The sequence below is a fragment of the Dendrobates tinctorius genome, unplaced genomic scaffold (genome assembly GCF_039654945.1).
Source record: "Dendrobates tinctorius isolate UK_male_01 unplaced genomic scaffold, ASM3965494v1 ptg000005l, whole genome shotgun sequence".
Taxonomy (NCBI): domain Eukaryota; kingdom Metazoa; phylum Chordata; class Amphibia; order Anura; family Dendrobatidae; genus Dendrobates; species Dendrobates tinctorius.
The window spans coordinates 25,257,444-25,275,000 of record NW_027361673.1 but is presented as its reverse complement, the minus strand read 5'-3'; the positions used below and the strand labels follow the sequence as shown (position 1 = coordinate 25,275,000).

The window sequence follows — 17,557 nt, the reverse complement described above, 5'->3', positions numbered from 1 at the left end:
TCTGTTAGAGGGAGCTCCGCTCCACCCGTTTCTGTTAGAGGGAGCTCCGCTCCACCCGTGTCTGTTAGAGGGAGCTCCGCTCCACCCGTGTCTGTTAGAGGGAGCTCCGCTCCACCCGCGTCTGTTAGAGGGAGCTCCGCTCCACCCGCGTCTGTTAGAGGGAGCTCCGATACACCCGCTTCTGTTAGAGGGAGCTCCTGGCTTTATAGGCGCAGTCAGACGGCCATGTAAATCGGCGAGAAATCGAAACGTAGTGCACAGACTGGCAGACGGCTCTCCAGTCCCAAGCGTGACTGCTACATAGAAATATGTGAAGCTGCCGCGCTCACCGGTCAGTCCGAGTACTGAGTTCTGATCTCGGTCCAGTTTATACGGCTGTCTGACTCCACCCTAACACGCAGCCATTACCTGCCGGGTATGGGGCAAGGTCACCCCATGAGTTTACCCCATGCACCCACTATTAACTTGCACCATACACGTACAGCTGATGTCTGTAATGAGTTGTTAAATCCCAAATGCAAAAATGATGTTTAACTAGAAATACGTGAAAAAATGCATTTCCTTAAAGGAGAACAACAACCCCTTTAACTCCCACTTTGCACACAAGCCACTTGGACCAGCAAGCCCAGCTTGTTTCTCAAAAAAAAATCGGCGACCAAATAGGGATTTTATTTCCCCATCTGTTCGAAGTGCGCATGCACTGTAGAAAAGTAATAAAACTGTGCAAACTTTGTATCACTTAACTTTATTCTGCATTTCAGTATAATTACCGTATATACTCGAGTATAAGTCGATCCGAGTACAAGTCGACCGCCCTAATTTTGCCACAAAGAACTGGGAGAACTTATTGACTCGAGTATAAGTCTAGGGTGGGAAATGCTCCATAGATTATTCCCCCATATGGTGTCCTCAGAAGAAGCTCCATAGATTGTTCCCCCATATACTGCCCCCCATAAGAAGCTCCATAGATTATTCCCCCATGTGCTGCTGCTGCTGCATGTAAAAATAAAAAAAAAGACATACTCACCTCTCCGTCGCTGGGTGTCAGATTCTCACCTGTCCTGCGTCCATGGCTGCTCACCACTATCTGCCACGTCATCAGTCAGTGACGTTCAGACTGCAGGGGGCGCGGCGCGCACTAACCACGTCACCGCGCCCTCTGCTGTCTGAAGTCACTGACCGATGACAGACAGCAGCAAGCAGCCATGGACGCAGGACAGGTGAGTATCGTTATACTTACCCGTCCTGAGGCTGTCGCTTGAGTCCCCAGCTTCTCCGCGCTCTCTCTTCCTGCCTTCAGCGGTCACGTGGTGCTGCTCATTAATATGCGCATATTCATGACTTTTAATGAGCATCACCACGTGACCGCTGAAGGCAGGAAGAGAGAGCACGGGGAGAAGCTGGGGGCTCAAGAGACAGCGTCAGGACGGGTAAGTATGACCTGACACCCCCGCCCCCCCTCCCCCTCTGACCCCCTTTGTATATGACTCGAATATAAGACGAGAGGGGGACTTTCAGCTCAATTTTTTGGGCTGAAAATCTCGACTTATATTCCAGTATATACGGTAAATATTTTACGCTATTCATGGTGTTGCACACATAGTTTGAAATGCAAAACAAAATTGCTGTTTTCTTTATATTCCTCCCAATAAAGAATAAATAAGTTATTTAACTAGCACCTTACAACAACGCCACTGACAAATACTGCTCAAGTCGCACCCTCCTCTCTCCCTTCCCACCCTCTCCCAAAAAAAAGCAAGACTGGTCTACAAAAAAAAAGAAATCTATGGGGTGGCATAGTCTTACTTTACATAGCTTTACTTTGAGCGCCATCTAGTGGAAAGTACAACAAATTGCACATCTTTTATCTTTTGTAGGACTTCTGGGTTACTGCAGTCGTTGGTGTCGTCTTCTTGTTAGCTTCCATTGTGTTTGCTGCTACAATGGACAATAATACGTCACTCGGAACAGCATCTGTGGTAAGTGAAATAGATTTCATTTAGGGTAGTTCTTGGGTTTATTGATAAAATATTGTTTGTCTGGCAACATAAAAAGCATAGAACCAAAGCTGGTGTCGAAATGTTTTCCATATGATGAGAATTATGTAAGGTAAGACAGTAATGCTGGGAAAGAAAAGCATGGTCTCTAAAGAAGAGGCAAATTTTACGTGTGACCGTGTAGGGAGGCACAGTTCACGATCCATGTTGTTTAATTTTTTTTTTTTTTTATTATTTATCACTATTTTCAAATTTTCAAAAATACAATCACAAAGCATGAAAAGTGCAGAAATAGAAAAAAACAAAAAAGAACCATAAAGGCTGTCATCACAAGGATAAAGTATTGTCTTCACGATGGGATCATAATGGCAATAGCACAAGTCGAACATTAAGGAACCGAATGCAAAATTCCACATCACGAAGTAAAATGGCGAACCCAAACAATTAGGAATAGAAATAGGTAGGAAGAAGCACAAGAAGAGAAGAAAGAGAAAAATAAAGGGGGAAAGGGGTTTGGGCATGGGACCCAATAACTACGGACTCCTCTTTCCCCGATACTAGCCAGATATTCACGGGAAAATCCAAATTCCATTCAATAAAACAAAGTTTTATAAAAACGTTCATACAGTTGTTGACTGCTGAGGTGAGCTCCTTCATTAACAACTTCATTAATTTTTGAAAACCAGAGTCAGTGGAGACTTTTTTTCTCCAAAGCAGAGGCATGTAGTCGTGACAAAGTGCCTTATTATACAATGTCTGTGAAATGGATCACCATCTAATTCAACAGAACTTCCTGTATGATGACATTGCATAGAGTGTACAACACACTTCCTGAAAAATGAAGGCCAGAAACTACTATTACAGTTACTGATGATGATTACACAACTCCTGGTGCCCTGATCTAATGTAGAAAATGATAGTACACCCTATTTCAGTGTAGAATCTATTAGTTTATATTGGAGACTATAATGAGAAGAATAATCACACTGTTACTAGAGGACTGACTATCAGCCCATGTAATGTTGTTGCATCAGTGTATTGCTAGTAAAGCATATAGGAATAAATTCAGAGTTAAATCTGGACTTTAAGGTGGAGGCTAAATGAAAGTAGGAGTCTGAACTGTAGGGAAATTGGTACACTAGATACACTGGTGCTTGAAAGTTTATGACTCTTTCAGAATTTAACAAATTTCTGCATAAATTTTACCTAAAACTACATCAGAATCAGATTTTCATATGTACTAAAAGTAGGTAAAGAGAACCAAATTAAGCAAATAAGTTAGAAATATTAGACTTTGTAAGTTTTTTAACGCCTTAACGACCGACTCCTTTTAACGGCAGCAGTTAAGGGTACTTATTCCTCAGTGGTATAGCGCCCCCCAGGGTCAGAATTTCTCCTGGGTCTCAGCTACAAGGGGTAGCTGAGACCCCAGAGAACATGATTTGGGTCGGTTTTTACCGACCCCAGTGTTGCGATCACCATTATTAGCGGCAAAAAAAAAGCCTCCAATTTTCCATTTAATTTCTCCCTCCTCTAATGTGATTGCACATCAGAGGAGGAAGAAATGGGGTCCCCTCGATCCACCCCTGGTACCTTCTGTGTCCCTGTATCCCCCAGTGAAATTCCCCGGGGCGCCGACATCTTCCAGGAGAAAATGGCGGGCGCATGCGCAGTGCGCCTGCCGAGATATGCCAGCCGCTACCCGACAACAACTTGAAAGTGTCACGATCCATGATGGATTGTGACCGATTTTGCACAAATAACCTTTTTTTTCCTTTAAGCTGTTGGCTTAAAGTTAATTTTTCCCCCAGTGGTCGCTAGCGTTATTTCATGTAATTACCAAGCAGGTGATGAACCTGGCTCCTTCCTATAAAAGAGTGGCAGGTGGTCTCATTCACTGTTGGTGATATTGGTCATTTCCAACCAAGTTTGGTGAAGGAAGGAGCTATAGAGAGGAGTTCCTTGCAGCTCAGTCAGAGCTCTGGTGTAGTACCTTCAGGTGGAAGCTGAATTCGGGTGTCGTACTCTGTTGCTGGGAGCAATAGCAACAGAGCAAAGCTAAGTGGTGTTTTCCCTGTTTGTTATATTTTTCCTTGTGTTTATTAGTACAGTGGTGGGATTAGTTTCTGCACCGTTCAATGCACTAGTAAGGGATAGGTGCAGGGCGAGCTAGGGATTGAGGTATCCGGCTCGGTGACCGGTGAGGAACCTGCATAGGGATCAGTAGGAGTTTAGGGCCACTGCCTCAGGGGCGTGCAGGAGGTCTCCACGTCCCCGTTCCATATTGCAGGGCCCACCACTGTAACTGTTCCCCCCGGTGTTCCCCTTTACTCTAAATTCGCCCTGCTGGAGGCTGTGTATCCAGGTACACGTGTGATTATCGAAATTTGCCCTGCTGGAGGCGGTGTATCCAGGTACACGTGTGATAATCGAAATTTGCCCTGCTGGAGGCGGTGTATACAGCCGCACGTGACAGAAAGTTTTCCTATTGATAGACCCTATCACAGTGATCAAAATAAAAAAATAGTAAATCAAACCCTCCTTTATCACCCCCTTAGTTAGGTAAAAATAATAAAAAAAAAAATAATGGGTTGGGCTAAAGTTAGGGTTAGGGTTGGGATTAGGGTTATGATTAGGTTTTCGATTAGGGTTATGGTTAGGGTTGGAGTTAGAATCGTGGGGGTTCCACTGTTTAGGTACATCAGGGGGGTCTCCAAACGCGACATGACGCCACAATTGATTCCAGACAGTTTTGCGTTCAAAAAGTGAAACGGTGCTCCCTCCCTTCTGAGTCCTGTCATGCACCTTTTTCTCAATTTTGTAGTCCATTTTCTCCTGATACCCTTGTGAAAATAAAAAAATTGCTTCCAAAGTAAATTTATTGTGAAAAAGTAAAATGTTCATTTTTTCCTTCCACATTGCATTAGTCCTCGTGAAGCACCTGAAGGGTTAATAAACTTCTTGAATGTGGTTTTGAGCACCTTGAGGGGTGCAGTTTTTAGAAAGGTGTTACTTTTTGGTATTTACTATTTTATTGACCCCCCCCCCCCCCCCCCCCCAAACTCACTTCAAATGTGAGGTGTTCTCTAGAAAGATGGTTTTGTAAATTTTGTTGAAAAAAAATGAGAAATCGCTGGTCAACTTTTCACCCTTATAACGTCCTAACAAAAAAATTGTTTCCAAAATTGTGCTGATGTAAAGTGGACATGTGGGAAATGTTATTTATTAACTGTTTTGTGTGACATCAATCTCTGACTTAAGTGTACAAAAATTAAAAGTTTGAAAAGTGCAAAATTTTTAAAATTTGTGCCAAATTTCCATTTTTTTCATAAATAAACGCAAGTCATATCGAATAAATCTTACCACTAACATGAAGTACAATATGTCACGAAAAAACATTCTCAGAATCAGTGGGATATGTTGAAGCGTTCCAGAGGTATAACCTCATAAAGTGACAGTGGTCAGAATTGTAAAAAATGGCCTGGTCATTAAGTACCAAATTGGCTCTGTCACTAAGGGGTTAAATTGCTCTGTTTCTGGTGTGACCCCCTGGTGCAGCAATAACGTGATCTAAACGTTTCAAGTAAATGTTGATTATTACTGATGGAATTTTATCACATTCCTCAATACAAAACAGCACCTTCTGTTATGTTGGAGGGTTTTTCCCCCATGAACTGCTCACTTCACATCAGGTCACTCCACAACATTCCTATAGGACTAAAACCAGGACTTAAAGGGAATCTGTCACCCTCCTTGGATGCATGTAACCTATTAATATGAGCATACAGGTTAGAGAATGGTTAAAATATTCCTATATGTATGCATCATATCTGTGGTCTTTATAGTGGAGAAATCCTCTTTTATTCATTTATGGTAATGATCCTTTCCAGGCTCTGAAGCATGGGGTGTCTGGAAGAAACCTGTGCCTCCAGTGTTCATTGGCGTACTGCCCTCCTCCCTTCGGCTTCACAGTGCCTTGTGATGTCTACCGGTGGCCCTCGAATCCGGCGCCTGCGCCCTGCAATAACACGATTACACATCATTTTTCCACCCTTCTATGAGCAATAGCTTCTTCTTTCTTCTGCGCAGGCGCCAGCGAAGTCAATGTAAGTGGGGAGAGCACCTTATCACCATGCACGCCGGAGGTCTCTATAGCGGTGACTCGCCTGCACAGACTAAGAAGAAGCCAATGCCCATAAAAGGGCAGAAAAGCGATGTGTAATCGTGTTATTGCAGGGTGCTGGATTCCGGGGCCACCACTACACATCACAGGGCACTGACACTGGTGTGGGGTGGTACGCTAATGAAGACCGGAGGCAGAGTTTTCTTCCAGACATTGCACGCCCCAAAGCCTGGAAGAACTCATTCCACTCATCTCCACAACAAGACCGCAGATATGAGACATACAGGTAGGACTATTTTAACCATTCAGAAAAAGCAATGGGAACACACCCAAACATAAACTGGATTTTTGGAGCCAAAACTCAATTAAATTCTCATAAGCTCAAAACTAAATTTTGAGGATTTTTCAGTTTTAACATGAAGATTGCAACATGATCAGAACCACAGTCGGTACATGACACTTCTGCTCTGCCCCAGTCACGGTGCCAAATTGTTTAAATGTATTTGCGTCTGGTTCTCTGCAGACCACACAACATCCTTTGGCGGGTCGTATGTTGTACAGGCCTGCTCTTGACCACTACTGGCGAGGGTAACGATGGTCTTGAATTTCCTCCATTTGTACATTACCTATCCGACTATGGAATAGTGGAGTCCAAGATAATTTTGTAACATTTTCCAGCCTGAAGAGCATCAATAACTCTTCTCCTGAGGTCCTCAGAAATCTCCTTAGTTTGTGACATGATACACTTCAACAAATCTAAGGTGTGGAGATTAGACTTTGTTGGATCCCTGAACTATAAATATAATGGGTCACCCACTCACGCCTTGATTCCATTGATTGGAAAGACCAAACACTAATTTCACATTCAAATTATCTGCTAATCCTAAAAGTTAACATGATGTTGCCGCTCAGATATTATATTGGTAACATCCAATATTCTTGACTAAAATTTGATGTAGATTTCACTCAAATTTATACAGAAAATATGGATGATTCTGAAGGATTCACAAACTTTCAAACACCAGTGTTTATAAGTGCCAAAGTGTGATGGACAATCAGATGGGGGATACATGGATAAAAATGTCAGTCTCCAATCTAACAATCTGACCCCCAGTCCAGTACATGTCTCTGTCTCCCCAAAACAGAGGACTTCCTGTAAGCTGCAGGAGTACTTAATTACCTATTATATCCCTCCAGGCAGCTTTTAGACACCTTTCTTTCTCACCATACTCAACCCTCCTTGTTCCTATTTATATAACCTCATGCTGTTCATTTATTATCACTTATTCACTTGTGTAATGGGGAAATGATATTTAGTGAGTCTATACAATGCTTAGCTGTTGAGTTATAAAACTGCCCAGTCTCACACTAGAAAATCTGTACAGATAGTATAGACACAGTTTACTTGTATGACATTCATACTGCTTTCCCCTGACTCCTGCTTGAAAGACGAGGAGAAACTTTTCACAAGTAGGAGGCAGGGAAGAATGGTTGAAGCTGCATTACTTAGGACACAGAGACTGCAGTTTAATAGAGGCAGCAGTTCTGTGCCACTTATCATGCTTAAGTAGGATTCAGATTTAAGCAAGTACAGTGTGACGTGACTGCACCTGTGCGAACCCAGAAGCAATATGGGAATTGTAGTGTGCAGCAATGAAAGTATATCAGAGAGGAAAAAAGGAGCAAAGATGACATAACCCACACATGGCACACCATTTTATGAGTTTCTGCAATATTATTTAATAATGACCTACACTGCACCATACAGGAAACAGATCTGGTGCTTTAATGTATATCTGTATGTATGTACTTTAAATATATTCTTGTATCTTTTAGGTGTTTGGATTCTTTGCTTCTTTTGCATTTCTTGTGGAATTGTGGCCTATGTATAAAAGCAACTATCTGGGCCGACAGCCCGAACCTCAAGCTGTTAGAACTAATGGCGCTTTGGAGAACGAACCATTAAATACTTCTGCCCCGGTTCAAGAAACTGCTTAATTATGCAATACACAGGGTCTGGTTGATCTGTCCATCATTAAATACAATTTTACGATCTGTTTTTATTACATGTAAATAAAAATCCACTATTTTGAAGAATACAATCCATAATAACACTATGTGGATGTGCAGGAATCTGTCGCCTTTCCTGATAACTTCTCTCTTTTTTTTCTTAAGTTTATTTTTGTATTCATTCCAGATAATGGTTCATTGTATGCATGATAAATTGCTTCAATTATTTATTTATTATCACTCTGAAAGTAATGAAATTAGCTGTTTAGGGTATTTCAGTGCATTTCTTAAACGCCACACACAGTTTGCCTAATCACAAGAGGTCCACCTGTAATAATTAGGAAGGGGACCAATGAAATGAAAGCCTCTCGTCACTTGCTCCAGGATGAATTACTGTACAGATCTAAATCGCTTTTTATATCAACAATAGAAAATCAGATTTTTAGATTTTATTTAAAATTTAAGTTACTAAACGGGAGGATCTTACAATCCGTAGTCAATCTACACCATATTTCATTAACATTTGGTGCCTTATTGCTTAGATAGATTTTGTACACTGTAAATGATCTGGGTATCTTAACAAAAAGGTTTCAGATCACAAGCTGTACCTTGGTTCACACTCGCAACAATTAATTTGTGGGGAAATACTGCATCAAGTGTCTTCATTTTCCTGCAGTGCCTCCGCAGGAGAAATAAAGTATTGCACAATTCCCATTGGAATTAATAGGCCGTTATGTAATGCATGGGCATAGTACTCGGGGACATGAGGGTTTCTATGTAGTTTCTCAGGCTAATAAAGGTGACCTGTACAAGTCAGAATTCCCTAACAAGATATTTAATAATGGGCTTTATAAACCAGACCCACCCGATCAATGAAGTAAACGGCAGGTTGACTTTAGTTACTAAATGGCAGTCTCTAAATTTGAATCTGGTATCTAGCACTAAAAGAGTTTTTTTTTTTATTTTTATATAGGTGCAGTTGCCCATATGTCATTTTTTTAGGCAGCTTTTAGGGAACTCGAAAGTAAATGCACTTTAAAAAAAAATAATAAAATATGTGCATGTTGTAGCAATGCAGCATTTTCCTGGCCTGCGCTCATTAGCAGAGAGGTGATCACTGACCACTACTGTGCATTGTGTGTGTATTGTGCACAGCAGAGTGGCGATCACTGGACCTGGCGTAGAAGGGACTTCAGTGGGGATGTCATCCATATAATAAAAAATTCTGTACTATCAATGTTTGCCCCCTGCGGGAGGGAAGCTCAATTTTAACCCCTTCACGCCACAGCCCTTTTTCGTTTTTGCGTTTCGGTTTTTCGCTCCCCTTCTTCCAGAGCCATAACTTTTTCCAGAGCCATTTTTCCGTCAATATGGCCATGTGAGGGCTTGTGTTTTGTGAGTTTGTGAGACGACTTGTACTTTTGAACGACTCTATTGTTTTTTACCATATCTTGTGCTCGAAAACAGGGAAAAAAAAATTCCAAGTACAGTGAAATTGCAAAAAAAGTTAAATTCCACAGCTTTTTTTTTTAATTTATTTATTTTTTTTTTTTTACCATGTTCACCAAATACTAAGACTGACCTGCTGTTGTGATTCTCCAGGTCATTACAAGTTTGCAGATACCAAACATGTATAGGTTGTTTTTTTATTTAAATGATGAAAAAAAAAATCCCAACGTTTGTTTAAAAAAAAAAAAATTGTCATTTTCCTATAGTCGTAGCGTCTCCATTTTTCGTGATCTGGGGCCGGGTGAGGGTGTATTTTTTGCATGCAGAGCTATCATTTTTAATGATACGATCTCTTTGATCATCCATTATTGCATTTTAATGCAATGTTGCGGTGACAAAAAAAATGTAATTCTGGCGTTGACTTTTTTTTCCGCTACACCGTTTACTGGTCAGACAAATTCTTTTTATAGCTTGATAGATCGGGCGATTCTAAACGCGGCGATACCAAATGTGTATTTAAAAAAAAAAAAAGTTTTAATTGTTTTATTTTGAATGGGGGGTGATTTGAACTTTTTATATTTTTATTTTTTTTTAAATTTCTTTTACTTTTTACATGCCTCAATAGTCTCCTTGGTAGACTAGAATCTGCGATCGTCTGATTGCCTCTGCTACACACGGGGAATAATAAGATCGCCTTGGTGTAGCAGAAAAGCTCACTTCCTATGAGGGCCGACCGCCATAGCAATCTGGCAATGACAACCACAGGGGTCTTCTGCAGACCCCGGGTTGTCATGCCAGCCCATTGGTGACCCGCGGTCATGTGACACGGGCGCCGATGAGTGTGGTTCGTTACGTGCTTCCGGCGCAATCAAATTTAAATGCCGCTGTCAGAGATTGACAGTGGTATTTAGCGGGTTAACAGCCGCAGGTGGATCACTATTCCACCCGCGACTGTTAGGAGCACACATCATCTGTTCAAAACTGCTGACCTGAGCCGGGAAAGATGTGGGCTCAGCGCCAGAGCCCACATCAACGAGAGACACGACATGCGCAATACAAGTACGGCGCATGTAGTGAAGGGCGTTAAAATATTGGTATCTAAGTAAAATGTGAATTGCCCATAAAGATTGCTCTGTGTTCTAATTTCCATAGTCTTTCTAGCTTAAAAAAAACAGCTTTCAATAAAAATAGTTGGCGATGATACCATAAGATGAATTAGTGTTTCAGATCTAGCTCCTTGTTATCTCAAAAACTGGCTTAATGAAAGGAAATGAGGGGCTTAAGAATGTTATTTGCATTCAAAATGGCCAAATGTGCAACGTGTCCATCTCCTCGCTAACACACTTGCCGGGACTAACCAAATGTGAATGTTCAGGTGTCTTTTCTTTTTTTGTTATGTAGTTGGAAAAAAAGCATAAGTGGGCTCCAGATACCTGTTCTCTATGGAACAACGGATTGGACTTGTTAAATCCCTTCAATTGGAGGCATCTGAAAACTGCCAGGCTATGCTGATACACATTACATTTTTGTATATCCTGTCAAAGTTGAAAAACAAATGCATACCGACTTTACATTATCATGGCCTGCAAAGATTAAAGAGGTTGTCCACTGCATTATCACTGATGACCTATCCTTGGGATCAGCCATCAATTTCTGATAGGTCTTCAATGTCTGATCGGCTGGGGTCCGGCATCCTCAGCGACCAGCTATCTGTGTTGGCGGCCGCTGTCTGGAAATGTTCATTTGTGGAGCTGGCCATCTTCTGATAGTGGCCGAGGCTTGGTACTGCTCATCTTTCTCGTATTCAGATCAATAGGAGGCGGATGTGCAGTGCCCTGCGGCGGCCACTGCCAGAAGATAGCCAGCTCTGCAAGTGAGTATTTCCGTCTGGCGGCCGACAACACTGATGACTGCCAAGTCTGATCAGATATTGATGACTTACCCTAAGGATAGGTCATGAATACTAAAGTAGTGGACGACCTCTTTAAATGGACAGGGCAGCATGGTGGCTCAGGGGTTAGCACAGTTACTTTATAGCATAGGGGTCTTTGGTCCAAATCCCACCAAGGACAACATCTGCAAGGAGTTTGTATGTTCTCCCCGTGTTTGTGGGTTTCTTCTGGGTGCTCTGGTTTCTCCCACATTCCAAATACATACTGATGGGGAATGTAAATTGTGAACCCCAATGGGGGGAGCAGTGATTATGTTTGTAAAGTGCTGTGGAATTATTGCTGATATATAAGTGAATAAAATAAGTAGAGCTGTGACTTTTCTATGTGTATACGGCTATGTTCACACGACTGTATTTCCAGTTCCAGTTCGGTCCATGGAAAAAACTGCCGGCGCAGACACCACTAGTACTGATTGTATTCAATAGGGCTGTTCAGAATTTTTTTTTTTTATATATATACGGACTGAATGTCCATGTGAAAAATTGCAACATGCACTTGTTTTTTGCTATTTTGGATGAGTTTTTGCTCACTGCTGATGTATTAAGAACAAATACCATAATGATTACATACGGCTATCAATACAAATGATATAGTCTGATTTTCTTTCCGAAAAACGGACAATTTTTTTATATGCACGTGTGAACTAAAGCTTGTAGGTGATAAATAACCATTTTATATCTATTCATGCATGTAAGGATTATAATTTGTTGTCAGAGTTGGAAAGTGAGCTTGTTAAGTTTACAGCATGCATTGTTATTGGCATAAAACTATGGCTACATGGCGACTTGTAGGACTTCACTGCAGCTAATTATGAATGTGGTCGTGTCTGCAACGGAACAGTCAGCAGAATTATAAATTTCCAGGATTTCTACATGACCGATTAGTTTTTGGCGACTAGCAGCGTGACATCGGTAACCCTAATGAGTAGAGATGAGCGAACCCAAACTGTAAAGTATCGGGTGTTGAACTCCGAACATGGACTTCTCCTGGAAATGTTTTACAGGGGAGGGACAGAGTGAGATTTTCCAGCTCCAAAATTCGGGTCCCCTTTGATTTTGTATGGGGTTTTAAGTTCGGGTACAGTTCTGCTACCCGAACTTTGGACTGAAGTTCGGACGGACCTGAACTTCTACGTGTCTGCTCATCCATACTAATGACGCGTGGCCGCAAGTCGCTGTGTAGTCCATGACTAAATAGAAGTGATGTCTTTTGTATTTTGTTTTTCCTTGCACAAAACTCGTCTTGCATCTACTACTATTCTTTCCCAATCAGACATGTAAAGGCTGATAAATCAAAAAATGTCCCCAAGGACTGGGAAAAACCATTAAGTGCAAACATATATTCCCATTAAAACATCAATTTTAATAGATATTGGCTAAAAATTCACCAACCCAGTGTAATAAATAACACAAGCAAAATAAACAATAACCTCTCCAAAATCCCTACAATAGCCTGCTGTCCCTTCCTGACTGTGGAGGTTGGCACCCTAAAAAGATACGATTTTTGTGGTGCCCCCACTCTGCGGCGGCTATCCCAGGCTAACCCTATTTGCCCCTAATGATCTATAGGTTGGAAAACAATGGGCATAGTAAAGGGATGAAGGATAGATCTTAAACAAGAATAGACAGATTATATACATAAAACAGTCAAAGACAATGCTCTTTGTCTCTTAATATAGTTCAATGCCTTGTAATCATATATCAACCATGATTTTTTGGTGCGAAGTGGGGGCGCCAAAAAATCGTATCTTTTTAGGGTGCCAACCTCCACTGTCAGGAAGGGACAGAAGGCTATTGTAGGGATTTTGGACAGGTTATTGTTTTTTTTGCTTGTGTTTATTACACTGGGTTGGTGAATTTTTAGCCAATATCTATTAAAATTGATGTTTTAATGGGAATATAAGGCTGATAAATCCTCAGATGCTGATATGTACAGATTTCTCGATGTATGTGTCTACTGTACATGACACTGATTTATATTTGACTGTTTTTTTTTCTTGTTTATATTTTTAGGATTTTAGCAAAAAGTGATTTTATGCAACAAATGAATCCACATGATCTTAAATAAAGTAGTTATACAATTATCACTTGTATCACTTGACTTTTATCCATTAATATTTTGTTTGGGTGAATGTGTCTATGCGAAAAGTATTTCGTGAGTGTTTTGATATGTACCCCATATTGGCTAATGGGAAATGCTCTGATCACAGTGGCATTGGGGCCCGCATGAGTCCGTCAGGTTCCAATCTGTGCAGATATTGAGCCTGCAAAGAACTCTGACCAGGATTTGCAGGTTCTCTCACTTCCCCTTACCTGTACTCTGCTTGATATTCTACACTTTAGGATTTGTATTGCGACCGCAGGACCTAGACTCCATGGAGATCCCAACCTCCGGGTTATCTCCGTTCCGTACATTTGAACCTCAAGAGGTCGCATTTGTAAAATCCATATTTATGGTCATCTGGATGAGGACATGGTCTTATGTCCTGGTATCCTTTTGATATGTATGTGTGTATACACAATAAGAACATGACACAACCATAAAGTAAGTGCAGGTTTTTTTATTTACTCCCATTGAGCTCAAGTTCAGCCCCTCGCCATGCAGTTTGCCTTACATCAGCAAGCACAGTGCCACGCGTCGGAGGGTGTGGTGTAAGTCACGCAGCGACTGAATTGTGGAACAATGGAAGAGCGTTCTGTGGTGTGTGCCTCTTTATCTGGCAGTCTGATGGATGGGTCTGGGTCTGTTGGATACTGGGAGACCATTAGTTTCATGACTATTTTGCAATCTGGGAAGTTTGGTTGAGGAGATGATAATGCTATGTGATTGTTTTTCAGGGGTGGGATAAGGATCCCTCAATTCCAGTGAAGGTAAGTCTTAAAGGGGCTATATGCGACTAAGAACTTGCAGGTAGTTGCTAACTACCTGCCTGTTCTCCCCAAGCCGACTTTTACTGGCTCAGATTGGCTCCTGCCGGCGATTCTGTGGCTTCCGATGACGTCCGGTGCAGCATCTTCTTTCTCCGATCTGTTAACGAGGTGTAACCGCCGATGTCATGCTGATAGGCATTGGGGAACCATCTGTCTATCAGCATGATGTCGACATCAATTCCCCATCGTCAGGGTGTGAGGAGACTGCAGGTACGTAGGATGCAGTAATGGACTGTACACAGACCAAGGGTGATAGGGGTTTATTTTACAGCAGAAACCCCACACAGGGAGAAAACGGAGGGATAATATTCCCTAATACAGAAAACGACTAGTGGGGAAAACATATGGAATGAGGACGAATAAAGCAGACAATTCATTTAAATATAACTTATCACTCAGATGCCAGTCGTGGTCGAACTCCTGTCTGTGACTAGGGCTGCTTAGAATGCATCGCAGTAGGAGCCTGTCATAGTCCTGAGGAAGATGGAGTAGTATCTCCTGACGGCGGTGTCCACTCGTGGTCCTGACGATGACGGCATCTCCTCTGGATCCTTACGCGGATCTTGGGTCCAGCTGATGAGGCTTTAAAGAGGGAAACGTCCTTACACTCAGCGGTGAGTGTCTCACCACTAGGGAGTCCTGCAGCACTGCCCAAACACAGTTTGCAAAGGGCAGCCTGGTTCACTGCCGTATCGTTGCGTGCCTACGTCCCATTTACAGACTTTTGATATTTATACCATCCTTCGGGGGCCGTACAAACTCCGCCCACAAAGTTCATCCTGACTCTGGCACTGGTGTTAGGACGTAATCTTTCATTGCATACCCTTCAGTGTTCAGTAGTGAACACTGCGTGTGTATGCTCACAGAGCAAGAAGAAATTAAGGAGCTGGTGGTAGCCAAAATACAACTTGCCAAAGCACTGCAGTCCCTGAGAATCTGCCCGGGGGCCGGATAAAAGGGCATTAAGGGCCGTAAATGGCCCTGGGGCCTGAGGTTCCCCACCTCTGCTTTAAGCTTTCCTCCCTTTAATTTAGGTGACAGCCCCGACGCTTCTGGACCCGTTACGGAAGAGACATGTAAAGTTGGTTTCTTCCCCTTACATTGGCAGAGCAGACCGGAAGAGGAAGACCTGCTATGATGACATGAGCTTAGCAAATACCTACTTATAAGCTTTTAACCCCATCAGGAAAAAAATAAAGTCCCAGATGACACCTCTTGATGCTTCAGTGTACAAAGACCATGGACAATTGTTTGCTTTTAACTTTTTGGAATCAGTTTGTAGAAAGCTCTTTTCTGTTCCAGAATGGCTGTGACCGATGCACAAAGCAATTTTGACATGACTTGGTGAATTAGAACATGACTGGCTCACACAGACCTGAAAGTACCCCGCTGATCAGTGATTGTAAGCCAAGATCTCTTGGCCAAAATAGAAAAAGTCACAATTGCTCTTCTGGATCGATGGGCAAAAATTCCCACATACACGCTCTAAAATCAAATAGAAAGCCTTTCCAGAAGAGTGGGAGCAGTTTTAACTGCAAAGTTGGCGGCATCTCCATATGAATTCCTATGGATTTAGAATAAAATAAAAGCTCCTGTAGGTGTCCCAATACTTTTTTTCTTTTACACGTAGTGTGTATATACCCAGGGGGTATCCGGGGGGGCAGCCGGGTCATGTGCCCCGGGCGCAGATGGCAGGGGGGCGCAGTCGCGCTGCTTAATGCGGTGGTCCGCAGTGTCTTCCCTGGCGGCTGCATTCTGCCACCCCCCGGCCTGGGAGTCGGCCGTTCTGTGTTGGCTGTCAAGTTGACAGCTGGTAAAGAGAAGCTGCCGTGTGCCGGCTCCCATGGAGCAATTGTACTGGTGTCTGTACAGACGCCAGTACAATTGAAGCTCTGACCGCCGGGTCAGAGCGATGTTAACAGCGTGATCAGGTCATGTGATCACGCTGCTGACGTCACTCGCCAGCACCCAGAAAACACTGGTGGTAAGTCAGTGCTTCACTGTGGAGCTGGAGGACCACCGAAGGAGTGGGGATGAGGGGCACTTTATGTGTGTGGGGATGGGGGGTTATTTAATGTGTGGGCGGATTGGGAGTGGGGATCGAGGTTATTTAATGTGTGGGGGATTTAGAGTGGGGATGGGGGGTTATTTAATGTGGGGGATTTGAAGTGGAGATGGGGGTTATTTAATGTGTGGGGGATTTAGAGTGGGGATGGGGGGTTATTTAATGTGTGAGGGATTTGGAGTGGAGATGGGGGTTATTTAATGTGTGTGGGGGATTTGGAGTGGAGATGGGGTTATTTAATGTGTGGGGGGATTTAGAGTGGGGATGTGGGTTATTTAATGTGGGGGGATTTGGAGTGGGGATGGGGGAATTTAATGTGTGGGGGATTTAGAATGTGGATGGGGGGTATTTAATTTGTGGGGGGGATTTAGAGTGGGGATGGGGGTTATTTAATGTGTGGGGGGAATTGGCATGGGGACCGGGGGTACTTAATGTGTGGGGGATTTGGAGTGGGGATGGGGAATTTAATGTGTGTGGGGGGATTTGGAGTGGGGATGGTGGGAATTTAATGTGTGGGGGGATTTTAGAGTGGGGATGGGGGATTATTTAATGGGGGGATTTGGATTGGGGATGGGGGGATTTAATGTGTGTGGGGAGATTTTAGGACACAAAATGAAGAGTATGTATGAGGGCATGTATGAGGAAACAGTATGGGAGATGGGTGAAGACAGTATGGGGAGAGAACGGGGGAAGGTATGTGGACACAGTATGGGTAGCGATGGGAAAAATGTATGTGGACACAGTTATGGGGAGTGAGGGTTATGGGATGTGTGCAGACAGTGTAGAGAGTGAGGGGGTAAAGATATGAGGAGACAGTATGGTGAACAGGTGGGATGTTAGAGGAGACAGTATGAGGAGGGAGGGGAATAGTGTGAGGCGACAGTATAGTGCAGATATTTTTATTTAGCATTATAATGACACTTCTATCTTTAAGGGCATCGTGTGGAGATTTCCTGCAGAAGACCGGAGAAGATGGAAGTCTGCAGAGACGAGATGTGGATGAGAAAACTCATCATGGGGTCTGGACAAAC

The 17,557-nt window shown here is 42.8% G+C and overlaps 1 protein-coding gene across 1 annotated transcript in view; it reads left to right on the top strand.

Moving 5' to 3' along the window:
- The window catches only part of CMTM6 (CKLF like MARVEL transmembrane domain containing 6), a 92,041-nt gene extending 78,427 nt beyond the window's left edge, over positions 1-13,614 (top strand). Inside the window, exons 3-4 of the mRNA XM_073568730.1 lie at positions 1,878-1,979; positions 7,957-13,614. Coding sequence (XP_073424831.1) covers positions 1,878-1,979; positions 7,957-8,118 — 264 coding nt within the window. The 3' untranslated portion in view covers positions 8,119-13,614. The remainder of the gene's footprint in view (positions 1-1,877; positions 1,980-7,956) is intronic.
- Positions 13,615-17,557: the final 3,943 nt, after the last annotated feature.